Below are 13,542 nucleotides of genomic sequence, written 5' to 3'. Positions count from 1 at the left end.
CATCCCAGCTTGCATCCCAGCTTGCATCCCAGCTTGCATCCCAGCTTCCCACCAGCATCTGTGGTCCTCAACCAAACCTGAGCAGCCTCAAGGATGCTGCCGGGCTCCTCTTGTGGCTGCAGTGCAGAGTGATGCTCCCTTTTTGGAGCTCTTCAATCCCAGCTTCCCCTCTCTGGATTTGTTCACATAATCTGAATGAAAAAGTGTGAAGGCCAGCAGAGGTATGGGGTGGCTGCAGGCTCTCCTGAAGCAGCGTGGCTTTATTTTAACTGAGTTGAAGAGCTCTGTGTAATACAGTGAAAGTGACATAACGTGGTTCTGGTAGGAAGGAAGTCCGTAGGAAAGGAAACCCATAGAAATTTTACAGTTAGCATTTAATTCTCATACAAGTTTGTAGGAAACAGTTCAGCGAAGGTGTAGAAAAGCAATAATTGTCTTCTGAAATGCAAGGATGATGTTGTTAGAGGGCTCATCTCTCTCTTACCGAGAATCCTCATCAGAGAGTCCCAGGTTGTTTGTGTGCATTTTGTGTGCTGGAACTGGATTGCCTTTCAGACACAGCAGAGGGTGTCTCTTCTCTCTGCTAAATCTGGAGATGAGTACTGATGAGGTGTGCTGTATCATCATGTGGGTTGTGTTACACAGTGTGGGACAGTGGTGCCAGTGCTTCCCAGATGGCACAGGGCTTTGTGCTTGGTCTGAAAGAAGGGACCTTTGGTGGTGGTGCAGCGGCCCTCCAGCACTGGTGAGAAGAGCTTTACAGGGAGAGCTAAGGCCATTCAGACAGGAAGCACTGCTCTACCAACCCTGTAACTCTACATGGGAAGTTTCACAAGGGATTGAATGGCGACAGCCCAGGGTTAAGTAATAGAGACTTAGGATGTCTTTGAAACTGGCTGTGCTCCTGGGACAATGTCTTCTTGCAGGGTCTAGAAGCATCATCTGGGTCTGCTGCAGCAGTGTGGGAGCAAGGAGGAGCAGGAGGATATCTGGGATGCATGCAGAGCATTGAGACCTGCAAAGCCTGCTGGCTGCTTGAGCTTCTGTACAGCAAGTGCTGTGGGCTCCCTGTTTTTCTTCCTGCTTGTTAAGCTTTGAGTTAATTTGAGTCCAAAAAGTGAATTGAAAGTATTCTCACAAGTGAAAAAACACAACAACAGGGGGAGGATGTGTGGGCAAAAAATAGCTCAGGTATTGATGTGAGCTTACTTACTAATGCCCTGCAGAAAGAGAAGTAGGAAATGCTGTGCAGGAATAGGAAGTATGCTGGTAAAGTGGCAATAGGCTTGTATTTTTAAACACATTTAAATACACGCTTCATACAGAAGTGGTGAAATCTCACAAGGGACCAAATGATGCAGAAGGGCAGCCTGCAGCCAAAAGCTCGTGTGGTGCAGCCTGCGCTGCTACCAGCCTGTAGCACAGCCACGTGTCACACCAAAATGGCAGTGAATGCAGGGATGGGTACAGTTAGGTGCCCAATTTAAGATGTTCTGAACTGATTTTTTAGCATCAGGATGCTGTTCTTCAGGAACATCCCACCGATTTTGAATCAGAGGCATCCAAAAAAGCTGTTTGCTTTGGGAAATTGGTTCTTGTGCTCACGGGTGCTGTGCCAACCTGGAGTCGAGGGGGTGTAAAGGACCACTGAAGGGTGGCAGCTCCAATTTTTCCCAGTGATTGCTGTAACTTCAGGGCGGCAGCAAGAAGGAAAGCACTGCTGGGAACGCCAGCGGTGTGGCACAGACCTTGGGAAGCCAACTGGGCAGAGTCCAGCCTGAAACACAGCTTGAATTACAGGCAGTAGTGGAACACTGATCTTTATCTGAGCTATGCTTGGTTTTATCTCTTGCTTTACAGCTTTATTTTTCCAAATTCCAGTTAAAATTTACCAGTTGTGTGTTACGCTGACATGGAACTGAAGACAGCTCTGTCAAAATGCCAAGAAAAAAGAGCAAAGATAGGGTGATAAGGAAAGAAAATCCTTTCCACTTAGAACCTGTGTGCAGGAGCTCCCTGCCTGTGGCTGTGTTGCTGTCGGGTGAGGTTGGCACCGTGGTCATGGCCTGAACTGCTGTACTGTATTTCAGTGGGAAAAAGCAATTGATAGTGTTCACACCTACTCAGTCTTTACCAGGCCAGTAATTGATTTATTGTTTTCCAGTGATGCTGTAGGTAATTTTATACTTGCATTAAAGAAAGTGCTGCGATTTTTCTTTTTTTTTTTTTTTTTTTTTCATCCTCTCTGAAGCCTTTGGGGGGCCTTATCTAAAACCCATTAAGTCTCTGTGCTGATATAACTGGCTCTGGGCCCGACCTGCAGGAATCCTTAGAGCGTTAAGGCTGCTGTTTGTTTGATTTCCATCTCTCTGATCAATAATGGGGCTGCCAGGCTGTGCTTGGCAGAAGGCAACTAACAGAGGAAATGGTTGCAAGGTAGATGAGGGTGTCGGGGAAAGGGTTTGATGCCAGCGAGCTCTCAGTCTGCTGTATAAGTGAGTTCTGTCCTTTATTAGGTCCCATCCTGGATTTTAAATGGAGGTCATGGACTCATAGAATGGCTTGGGTTGGAAGGGACCTCAAGGATCATCAAGCTCCACCTCCCTACCGCTTGCAAGGCTGCCAGCCTTCACATTTAATACTAGACCAGGCTGCCCAGAGCCCCATCCAACCTGGCCTTGAACACCTCCAGGGATGGAGCATCCACAGCCTCTCTGGGCAGTCTGTTAGGGTTAGGAGTGATGTTAGGAGTTAGGCTGATATTTAATTCCCTTCCTTAATCAGTCTGTACGCTCAGCGATTGCTTCTCTGCATGGTTAGGTAAAACCATAGCAGAGCCCTTTCATTTGGGTGCTGGTTGTTTCACCATAACTGTGTGTCTGTGAAGACCTTTCCCCTTCGAAGAGCCCTCCTACAGTCAGAGGGGATCTCTGGTGGAAGCTGCAAAGTGGTTTAAATTCCTCCGTAATGCTTCAAATGTGGCAAGCATGGAGGGTGGCATTTCAGGCAGTGCTGGGACAGCTCTGTCCCGCTCTCTCCGCTGCTCCTTTCCTGTGTGTAGCTGAAAATCATGGAAAAAGAACAAACTGAAGCAGTGATTCAAAGGAGAAGTCGGGATAAATTTAGCTCAAATATTCTCGGTATGTTTGTGGTCGCTGTGGAAATTACATCACTGCTTGTTTTAATGATCAGAATATCGCTTGGAAAGCTGGCGCGGCTACCAGGGAGGAGTTCAGCAGGCAATCTTGTAAAAGCATTTGTGCTTTGGAACTGCCCCACCTGCGTTTAGTTGGTTTGCAGGTTTGTCTGTTGCATTCCCACCTTGGGCAAGGAGAGGTTTGACTGCAGGTTATTGCTGCCACACTCAGCAGCGTGATTATCTGCTTCACACTGAAATCCCATCTAGGGAGTAAGACTCAAAAGGAGTGCTGATAATTGCTGAAGACCAGACCTCCTCCTGCATGTCTGTCATCCTTCACATCAAAGAGCCTTTGAAAAAGCTTTTATTTTTGCATCAAACAGGAATGTTTTAATTTAAAAAATAAACACTAATGGACATGATCCCTTTTCAGATCTCAGATGTAGCTTGCAAAACAAAAAAGCCATCCCTCAAGTTGGCTTGTAATCATGGTTGCAGTTCTCCAATGTATTGCACCTGGGATCTGTCACGCAATGACAGAGCAAAAGCTATTAAATAAAAGGTTCTCCAATGCTGTGGGTCTGAGTTCCCCATATGTTGGTGGGAAGGAGATGAAACATCCTCGTCTGGTTTTGCCCTCTCTGCCTTGGAGCAGCCATCTGAAAATGCTGTCAGCTTCAGCAGGTTCACAGCACTGCCTTCATTTGAGCACAGCATCCTTGGCTGTCCTCAGCTGAAATGAGAGCTGACGTTCCCAGAAGGGAAGACAAGAAGGAAATATTTCCCCTTTTCCCCCCTCTCTGCTAATGCAGGCACTTCTGCCACTCTGGGGTTTTGCCACTTGCTATGCAAAGGCTTTTTCTGGTAGCCCCTGTTAAATTTTTGGCAGCACATCATCACGCAGCCTGACTTGCAACCAGCACTGCTTTGGCCGACAGCAGAGACCCTTTCATCAAAGCTCTCTCTTCTCTTCCAGACACAGCTGCTAAAGTAATATTCCCTCCTTGATATTTTCTCCTGGAAAACTCTGAGGATCTGCTCTTGCTCACATGGAAGCCAATGGAAGCTCACAAGTCCAATAGAAGCTGGAGCAGAGGCTCGCTTTCTCACTTTTTCTTTCTTTCTTTCCTCTTCCAGAATATCACATTCATATCATTTCTCTGGTATCCTTCCCAGCTCTGCTCTTCCCTTGGCACTGCTGTTGCCTGTTCGTCTCTCTTGATGCCAGCCATATCCAATGCAATGATTGCACTTCCAGTTGAACTAATCTGGAGTTGCTGTCTTCATGGTGAGAGGTGGGGGCTGCAAAGAGTGAGGTATTTAATAAGATAACAGTTAAAGAAGCACAACAAATTATGTACTGACTTTGGATCTCATGGTGTGGGGTATTTCCCCCCTCAGTTATCTTGCAGGGACTCTTCCCTCAGGTGTGTCTGCATTCCCCGAGATCTACCAGCTTGTTTAATGAACACCCTTCCTTCCTACCAAGTTCCTTGCAAGCAGTCTTTGTTATGCCCATCCGTGTCTGATGGCTGGGTTCAGTTCTGTGCATGCATGAAGTTTTTCACCCAGAGGGTGGTGAGGCACTGAACAGGTTGCCCAGGGAGACTGTGGATGCCCCATTCCTGGAGGAGGCATTCAAGGCCAGGCTGGTTGTGGCTCTGTGCAGCCTGGTCTGCTGGTTGGCAGCCCTGCACATAGCAGCGGGTTGGAACTGGATGAGCATTGTGGTCCTTTTCAACCCAGGCCATTCTGTGATGATTCTATGAATTCGGAACACGGCTGTAAGGATGGGCAGGGCTGAGGGCCCATGTCCTGCTGTCACCCTCCTCAATCTTATGCAAGGCATATTTTCAATGAGTTACTCATCTGTTCCTTTTGCTTTTTCTAGAGAACTGTTCCAAAGCCTCATTTCTCCAACTCCTCATACTTTCTTCTAATTGGCAGCTGAAATGTATTCATACCCAGCACACAAATAGCTCTCCTCCTTCCCTGATGTCTCCCTCCGGGTGTATTTATAAACAGTGCTCCCATCTCTATCCAGCCTTCATTTTTCCATCCTCAGCCAACCAAGCTCGTTTCATGTGTAATCTTACAATTAGGCAGGCCATTTATCTGATTAATCTTCTTTACCTCTTCCAGATTCTCCAAGAATGTGATAAACTGGAGTTGTGCAAAGTATTTTTACATACCTTTTTAATGTTGCTACACCTTTTTTTCCTCCTTTCAGGCCAGTCTTTCCAAAATCTTCAAATATCCAGGTTCTGTAAGAGGCTATGCAGGTGACAGCAGCTGCTCAGGACCTCTGTGATGTGATGGAGGGATGGAGAATTGGGTGTGCAGATGGGTTCAAGGGGGTCAGAATGGAGCAGTGATTTGCTCCGTCCAACCACTGTCATCATTTGTTCTCTCACTACTTTTTTAGAAGAATACTGAGCAAATGAGTTGTCTGAAAGCAAGAAAACAGTCACGCATGGGAATTTTTCCATTCTGATGAAAGTTTCAAAAAAAGCCAAAGTTATCTGTGAAAATGTACTTTGTGAAGCTGCAAATGGGAATTCAATCCTGGTTTGGTTTCGTGGTTATATTATTTGATGTAGTTGGACAGCAGTGTCCTTGCTGGAGATACCTTTCATGATTTAACGTTCCTCTCTTCCCAGCCATGCCTGAAAATGGACACAAAGAAAATCCAAAAGCGTAGTTCTTCTTCTGCATGTTTCATGACTGTCTTTCAGTTTAAAGCTTGGAAAGGAAGAGTGGCAGAGCTGGCCTTGCATACAAAAGCATACATTGGAATAACTCAGGCTGTAGGACTGGAACCTACAGCTGGGGCCAGAAGACGAAAATAGAGACTTTCACTTAGGGTTGAGTCTTTGTGTTTTCGATATGGCGGCCGTCCCTTTGCCACGAATGCTTTGAGCACTCCTCCTGTTAGAAGGGACACTGGAGCCGGTGAGGCCTGGCATCTGTCCTCAGGTGAGAGGGCAAAGCCGTGGTCCTCACTGATGAGGGAATGCCTGGTTCCCTTTGGTGAATCACCACGTGAGTGCAGAGTTGATCAGTGCAGGAGGGTTTGCTCTGGCAGTCGTACCCCAGTGTTCATTTCGCTGTGTTCTTGTTCAGCTCAATTCCGTGTCCTTTGCTTTCTATAGCCTCTTTTCTACATCAGAGAAACAGAAATAGCCATTCCATCAGAAATTCTTAGACAAAGCAAATGATTTCCAGAGTCACGGGGATCTGGTAGGCACATGCACAGATGCAGGAACCTGCTCACATCTGGCAGAGCTCTGCATACAGCCGTTTCTCTCAGTGTTGCTGTTCTTGGGGTATTTCTGTCTCCCTTGTTACCCTGGATGATGAAGAAGTGTTTGTGTAAATACATAGCCAGAGCTTTCCAAGGGATCTGTTGTTCATAACTCAGTTCTGGAGCCCTGAAAAAGGCAGCAGCTCAAAGTACTTTTCTGCCCAGGACTTCATTTTTTCCTTTCAGATTTGCATGAGCATCTGTTCATTTTTTTGTTTTTGTTTTTTTTTTTCCTTGCAGGTTAAGAGTTGTTGTAAATAGACAATTTCCATTGGCTCTGTGATAATTAGTCACTGTGCATTGCTGTACCTGAAACTGTCAGCATGCCTTTTCCAAAATCCTGTGTGCTTGCTGGAAAACATTTACTGCAGATCAGCACTTAGCGTGCATGGTGTTGGCACGCAAACTATTTTAAAATAGCACCAGATTATGGAGGAGTAATGAAAAAGATCCCTTCAGGACTGAACTGTTACGTTTGAAGCATTTTTGTGTGTTCGTTTCTGGTTCTTTGTAGGGTTGTAAGCTTCCTTTGGAAGCAGGGAGCGCTGTGATAAGCCATGTTGTAGATGCAGGTTATATTTGTGCAACGTGCATCATGTTTTCTGCTGGCTTGGCAAGCAGACCTTAGCATAAGGCCATTTCTGTAATTAGCTTAAATTGTGGGAATTTGGGTGAAAACAAACCACATATAGTGGGCAGAAAAAGTGTGTGTGTAGGGTTCCCTCCTTGTCCTGAGAGGCTGGCGTGTTTCACTCAACAAGAGGAGATGTTAGTAATGGTCAGAAGGACACAGCTCACTTCTGTCCCGGCATCTCCAGTGGGAAGCTGGACTTCCCAGGTGAACCACCTTATTCCCCATCAGGCCCATTCACCTTCACTTTCCCTCCTTATCTCCTCACAGGGACTTCTGTAAGTGCTTCTGACCTCTTTTTAACCCTGCTGGCTTTATTTTACATCTGAATTGATTGGAATATTCCCATTTTTTCCAAAATGTGGAAATGAGACAGAGTAGATTACGGGCTTTTTTGCTACAGCCCCTCCTTTGCATGGTTCCGGGCTGGGTGTTGGTTATGGGGTCGTGTGGGCAGGCAGAGAAACTGCCTTCTCTGCTGGGCCAGGTCTTGGTTCATGGCTATCTTTTAAGAAATGAATGAATTAAACCTTTATAAATGAATAAGTAGGGAAATGCTGTTTTGATGTGTTAGCATCAAAGGAACCCTAAAGACATCTTTGTTTCATGAAGCATTTTGGCTGACTTGGCTTGAATTAAAAAAAAAAAAAAAAAGATACAATATTGTGTTAAATAAACACAGGTTTAATTTTTTCTTCCTGGTTTGGGATGGGAATAATTTTCTCAGAAATTTCCATAGGACTGAAAACCTTTTCCAACCCCGTCTAATTGGAAAGCGCTACGTAGGACTGATCCCTCACCCTTTGAAATGAGTGGAGGCTTCCCATGAGCTCAGTTTGTGGGTTCAGTTTGTGGATCTGGAGTTTTTCAGAGCAATGGGAGAGGTATCAGTGTGATGTCAAAATGGCCAAAGATGAGGCTGGTGGAGGTTAGCTGTGGCCGTCTGCTGCTGTTGAGGAATTACTGACTGAGCTCAGCCCGGAAAGGCAGCCTCCTGCCCACCCCCATCCCCAGCTCCTCGCTGAACCGGAGGCTTGGATTTCACCGTAATGGGGCATAGGGATGAAAATAACTGTCAAGGCTAAAATGCAGTGGTTAATTCAGACAAAGCAGCAGCCAGCCAGCCGACGGCGTGATGCACAGTGGCCACTGCAAGAGCTTTCAGTGCTGGAGCAGAGGTGGGTGGCTGACAGTCCAAGGAATTAATAGCTTAATTGAGCGTCGCTGAATGGGAGGCTGTGTTAAAGCCATCGTCTTGATTTGCTTCTGTCTCTGGGAATACCTGCACAAATTATGACAAGGTCAGTAGCACTTTTAAAGTCCTTCTGCTATTATAAGTCTGGATTGAAGTAAGGTAGCTTTCTTCCCAGTTTTATCCTGTGTTAAGCATCTCATTTATAGCTTTCTCTGATAAATAAAAACAGCATTTGCCAGGAACGCCAGTCTTATCAAAGGAAGGAATGCAGTACTTAGAAACTGTGAGGGGTTATGTGTCAAAGTGCAGCAATTTGGGACATAAAGGTAACAATAATCTATATGTGTACTGTTCAGTTATGCAGCTGTTTGCTGATTCACAGCATCACCTGCAAGCCATTACCTCTCTACAGGTGATGGCATATTGTAAATCTAGAAATGTTAGGTCTTTCTTCCAGCTGCTTTAATAACAAGGCCTGAGACTGGAGGTAACTGCATCCATCTCTAGCATTGTCATGGTGCCTTTTATTATTAATTAGACCTCGTATTATTTCATTTCTTGCAGCTGGAACTGCACAGTCTTCTGCATTTTTAAATTGATGCTGCTGTAGTATTTGAATAGCAATAACACTGCTTTCTTATTGATAACCACTGTTTCCATTTTCGTGTGTTTGATAGAAAATTAGTCTTAGCTTTTGTGAAAGGCTGTTCCTCCAATGGCAAACTTAAAAACTACTCCCAAAGAATTAAACACAGGACATGCTCTTGATTTCAGAGTTAGTTGCCGTAGTGCAGGCTGGTAAGTGATGTGGTGAGGAGATGAAGGATATGCTTCTCATTTAAGTTAATCCCCTCGTTTTTCCTTCACAAACAGGGCTTGGTTTGCTTACGGTCATTAGTAGAAGGCAAGCAAAGAAACTGTGGATCTATGGAGAATTTAAATAAATGTAGAGATAAGGGACTGAATAGTAGAAAGTAAACCCTGTAGTCTTAGGTTCATGGAAATTCAGATGTGTTTGAGAAGTGAGCCCAAATATTCTGCTTCAGTTCAAATTGGCTGCGTTTGTCTGCATCCCTGATGCAGCCTTGAGAGTAAGGAAGATGCAGATTTGGGGCCATAGCTTTAAAGCATCCCATGCCAGCACAGGAACTCTGATTTATTACCAATTCAGCAAAAATTAAAGGAAATCACAAGGAAGCGGGTGCACGAGAGCTTCTGGAGTCTCTAGCAGCCTTTTATTACAGGAATACCCAAGAAGTTTTGATACGATATCATAACTTACTGTCCCATATGTGTTGTCAAATATTAATGTAGACCCTCTTGAGCAAAGTGCGAAGCTGGTTCCTAAACCTGCTCCAACCTAATTCCAAGAACTAGGAAGACCTTATTAGAGCACATCCCACGATCAGTGCGAGCAGATCCTGTTAGGAAAGCCACAAAGTGTTCAGGGTAAAAGCATGAAGTTCGTGGGGTTAAAGGTGTAGGCAGAATTTCTTTGGATTTTAGCCCAGATTTTTGCTAAAAGTGACTGATGCATATGCTGGCAAAATGTTATTCCCAACCTACGTGAGTGCAGTACTGATGATAGTTCAGGCTTGCATCTTGTAGAAATAAAATGGTCCTTAGTCAGTAGAATGTACTTTTCCACTTTTTCTTCCCCTACTGATGAGTATCAATTATGCTTATAAATCTCGCTGCTTCTTATTTTTCATCTGCATGTCAGAAATCAATGCATTATTTCAGAAGTCAACAGAAAGTCCTCTGTGAAGTGGGTGATTTGGTTCACAAGATGCTTGGCTTTGCAGCAGATGGCTTTTGTGCTCTTTGGGAAGCTCAGAATGGTTGGCTCACCTTCTTTGGCTCAATGTTTGAAAGCTCCAGTTAACTTCTACAAAGCCACGTGGGTAGAGCTGTTGGTTGAAGGCAAGATTTCTGTCACTCTCTGACTCATCAGTTTTGCCCTTTGCAAGCTTGGAATTAGTTCAATTGCAGGGCATTTTTTCATTGAAGATCTTTCATGCCTCTACCTCAGGTCATAGGTGGGAGGTCAGTTTACTCTGCAGAATACAACTGTAGAAATCTTGATGGCAGCTGCATGACAAACATCAATGATGAGCAACACTGTCTTTCTGCCAGTAATATTTAATATTAAATATATCAAACAGTAGAATTGCTCAGATCACTTAGATTCAATGAAGCTTTTATTGACATTTAGTTGCTGGATGTTCCTCTGCATCCTCGTTAGGAAGTTTTGGTTAGGTCGATTAAAAAATTTTGATTTGCCTAAGAGAATGTGAACATTTCAAGTTGGGACCAAAATATACTATCTTGTACACTCTGATAGCTAACTCTGGGATCACATAACCTCCATGGAACAGCCATTTGTGACTGCAGAAGTGCCCAGAAGTTGGCCACAGGTGATGACCAGCCCATGTTCTCCAAGCAGTGGTTGTTATACAAGCAGTATATTGTTACAACTACACCATTGCACTGGAAAGCATTTAAAGAATTTATAAAGGGGCCAAAAGTGTAAGAGGAAGTGTGATACATCTGCCAAGTGTTTCCATGAAGCAGTCATTGGGTAAAACAGAAGCGGTCTTGGTTAGGTCTAGGCCACTGAGTTCCTCCTTCCCTCAGTCACAGCAGAAGCATCATCTCATTTCTTCAGCTTCCACATAATTTCTCTGGTAATATACACTTCTTACTCACGAATTACTTAACGATGGGCACGTTTGGAAGAGGGGGTGCAACAGCCTAGGGCTTTGCTATCTGGCCATTGTTGATGTGCTTTCCATTGCATTATGTATAGTTAAACAGCAAGCTTGTGATTGACGAAGTTTTGCTAATGCAATCCACGCAGGTGCCTGTGTGCTTGGGATTGGTTCCAGGCGTGACTCTTGAGTGATAGGCTCCAAAATCAGGGTTAAGGCCAAAAGGAAATAGAACCAGTCCCTCTTTTCAGCATTTACCTTTAGGAACTAGCTTAAAATTGTTGAGCTCTACCAGCCCTGCTCTGCTGCACTTCCTGCTCAGCTCTCCAGCTGTTTTGGATCTCTGATGTAAGACATTCTTTCCTCCAAGGGGAATTACAGCTCTTCTCTCCAGGCTCAGGATTTCATCACAGGCTGCTGAGTGCACTGAGGCTGTGTCTCAAAATCACTTCATGTTTGCTTGCATCTTTGCTTAGACCATTTCTGAATTGTTGGGTTGGAGAACACTTTTGCTTTCAAGTTCTTTTTTTTAATCCCCTTTAAACAGTTACCTGCATAGGAATCGTTTGCATTTCACAGAATCACAGAATGGCCAAGGTTGGAAGGGACCTCAAGGATCATGAATCTCCAACCCCCTGCCACATGCAGGGCAACCAACCACCCCATTTAATACCAGACCAGGCTGCCCAGGACCCCATCCAATCTGGCCTTGAACACCTCCACGGACGGGGCATCCACAGCCTCTCTGGGCAGCTGTTCCAGCACCTCACCACTCTTCTACTTTTCATTTCCTACTTTGTTGTCTTTTGAAAAAGAGAATTAAAACATAAACAACGTCCATCTGTCCTTCACATGTCCTGCATCATCTGAGCAAGGTTATTGATGTGAGCACATCTTAATGGCATGAATCTCTGGAGCTGTCTCCGATGTCTGGGTGATCTGAGCTCTGTTTAAATAATTGATGAGAGCTGTTAGTCAGAACGTATTGGTGATTTCAGACTGCATTGTTCAAAAGTATTTACTGACATTTATGTGTTGGGCCGAATTTACTTCTTTTTCCAGACTGCATTAAACTAGCCCCTGCATGTGCACCCCTGTTAACTCATGGAAATCTGTGGCCTTGGTTTAACCAATTGTAAATAAGCGACAATTTAGTAGGGAAGAAAAGGAATGTGAAATAGTCTCTTTTCAAGTGAAAATTGATTCCGTTCTCTGTCCTGCATGTATTTATTTGTGCTTCTCACTGCAGTCAAGTTGACATCTCCTCTCCAGGCCCCTGTGACGGGCACTGAGAGGATCCATGGGGAAGAAACATCACGACCCCAAAGGGTCTGCAGCCTCAGCATGTGAGTGAGGACAGGGGAAGCTGAGCCTAGAAGATCAGTGTCAGAATCAGGAGTGGACCTGAGCATCTTGCTGTTAACTTGGTGGCTTTCCTGCTGAAATGTGCAGCTTTCCCCATCCTCGTGGTTGGAGCAGGGGGTGGTGTTTTCATGGCTGGCTCTGTTAGCCACTGCAATCATCTCCTCTAATGGCCTGAAGCTTTTAATCTTTGACTTGTAAGAACTATTTTGGCTCCTAGCAGCATTGAAAAAAAGAACAAGTCTAGCCTAAGAGACTTGCCAAGACTGACCGAGGTAGCACAGGGCATCTTGTGTAATCTTTTGCTCTGTTTTCCCAGAGTAAGATTTTTTCAGTGTCTTTCCTTTCACTGTAGCTGTATAAATCTCTGGAGGGAAGTGCTGGAGGAGTGCAGTGGGGTTCTACTCTGTAAGCTCTTTCCTTCTCATGTTCCTGTATCAGAGGGCTGAGTGTGTGTGCTGCAGTGGAGCATCCCTGTCTGTGTGTGAGCTCTCACCTTCCTTTGGAAACCACCTCTGGTAGCAACTGGGGAACTCACCATCCCTTTCAGTTTCATGTCCCTTCTGGAAAGTACTGTGGCATACAATCACTTTCCTATACCAAAAAAGTTAGTGTCAACTTTTTTTTTTTCCTCTTTTTAAAAAAAGGTATGTGGGAAATATTCCACTGAAGATAACTCCTCACTTTTTGTATTGTCAGAATGCATCGGTGTTGCAGCTGTACAGGCGTAACGGTCGGGGACTTCTTCATGATGCTTCTCTTCTATTTTTGCTATAGGAACTGTGGGCATGGGGGGCAAACAGTCCACGGTTGGCGAAGTCTCCATAACTCAGACACCTGTGACAGAAAGCATTCAGGCTGCTTACAAAGCTGGAGACGCCGCTAAAGCCCAGGAGTTGATTAGGTTGTCGTGTGAGGAGACTGCACTGCAGGTGGAAAAGGTAGGGTTGCTCTTTGTCAAGCCTTTTTGGCCTTGAAAGCACTGATCAGAAAGATGAGATGAACCTCAAGGGAGAGCGTATGTAGAAATTGGAACCACAGGGGAGAATCCCTATCCACATTGAAGCAAATGGTAGAGCTGAGGTCAGTGTTGCACACCACACTGCTAGTTGGTTGGGTGTGTGGGGGTTGGCTTTGTCAGGTGCAGAGAGTCCTGGGCTTTTCTGCCTGCTCTCCAAATGCAAGCCAGCTCTGATTCAG

General features: G+C 45.0%; 1 protein-coding gene across 4 annotated transcripts in view; it reads left to right on the top strand.

Annotated features, from left to right (window-relative positions):
* LRRK1 (leucine rich repeat kinase 1) overlaps positions 1 to 13,542 on the top strand; it is a 68,018-nt gene that overhangs the window by 5,028 nt on the left and 49,448 nt on the right. For all 4 annotated transcript variants that reach the window (XM_042824320.1, XM_042824319.1, XM_042824321.1 and 1 more), the window contains exon 3: positions 13,120 to 13,283. In XM_042824320.1, coding sequence (XP_042680254.1) covers positions 13,120 to 13,283 — 164 coding nt within the window. The remainder of the gene's footprint in view (positions 1 to 13,119; positions 13,284 to 13,542) is intronic.

This window comes from Centrocercus urophasianus, unplaced genomic scaffold (assembly GCF_019232065.1).
Source record: "Centrocercus urophasianus isolate 14NV4802_14NV808 unplaced genomic scaffold, USGS_Curo_1.0 seq_23, whole genome shotgun sequence".
NCBI lineage: Eukaryota > Metazoa > Chordata > Aves > Galliformes > Phasianidae > Centrocercus > Centrocercus urophasianus.
This window is presented reverse-complemented; position numbering and strand designations above follow the sequence as displayed.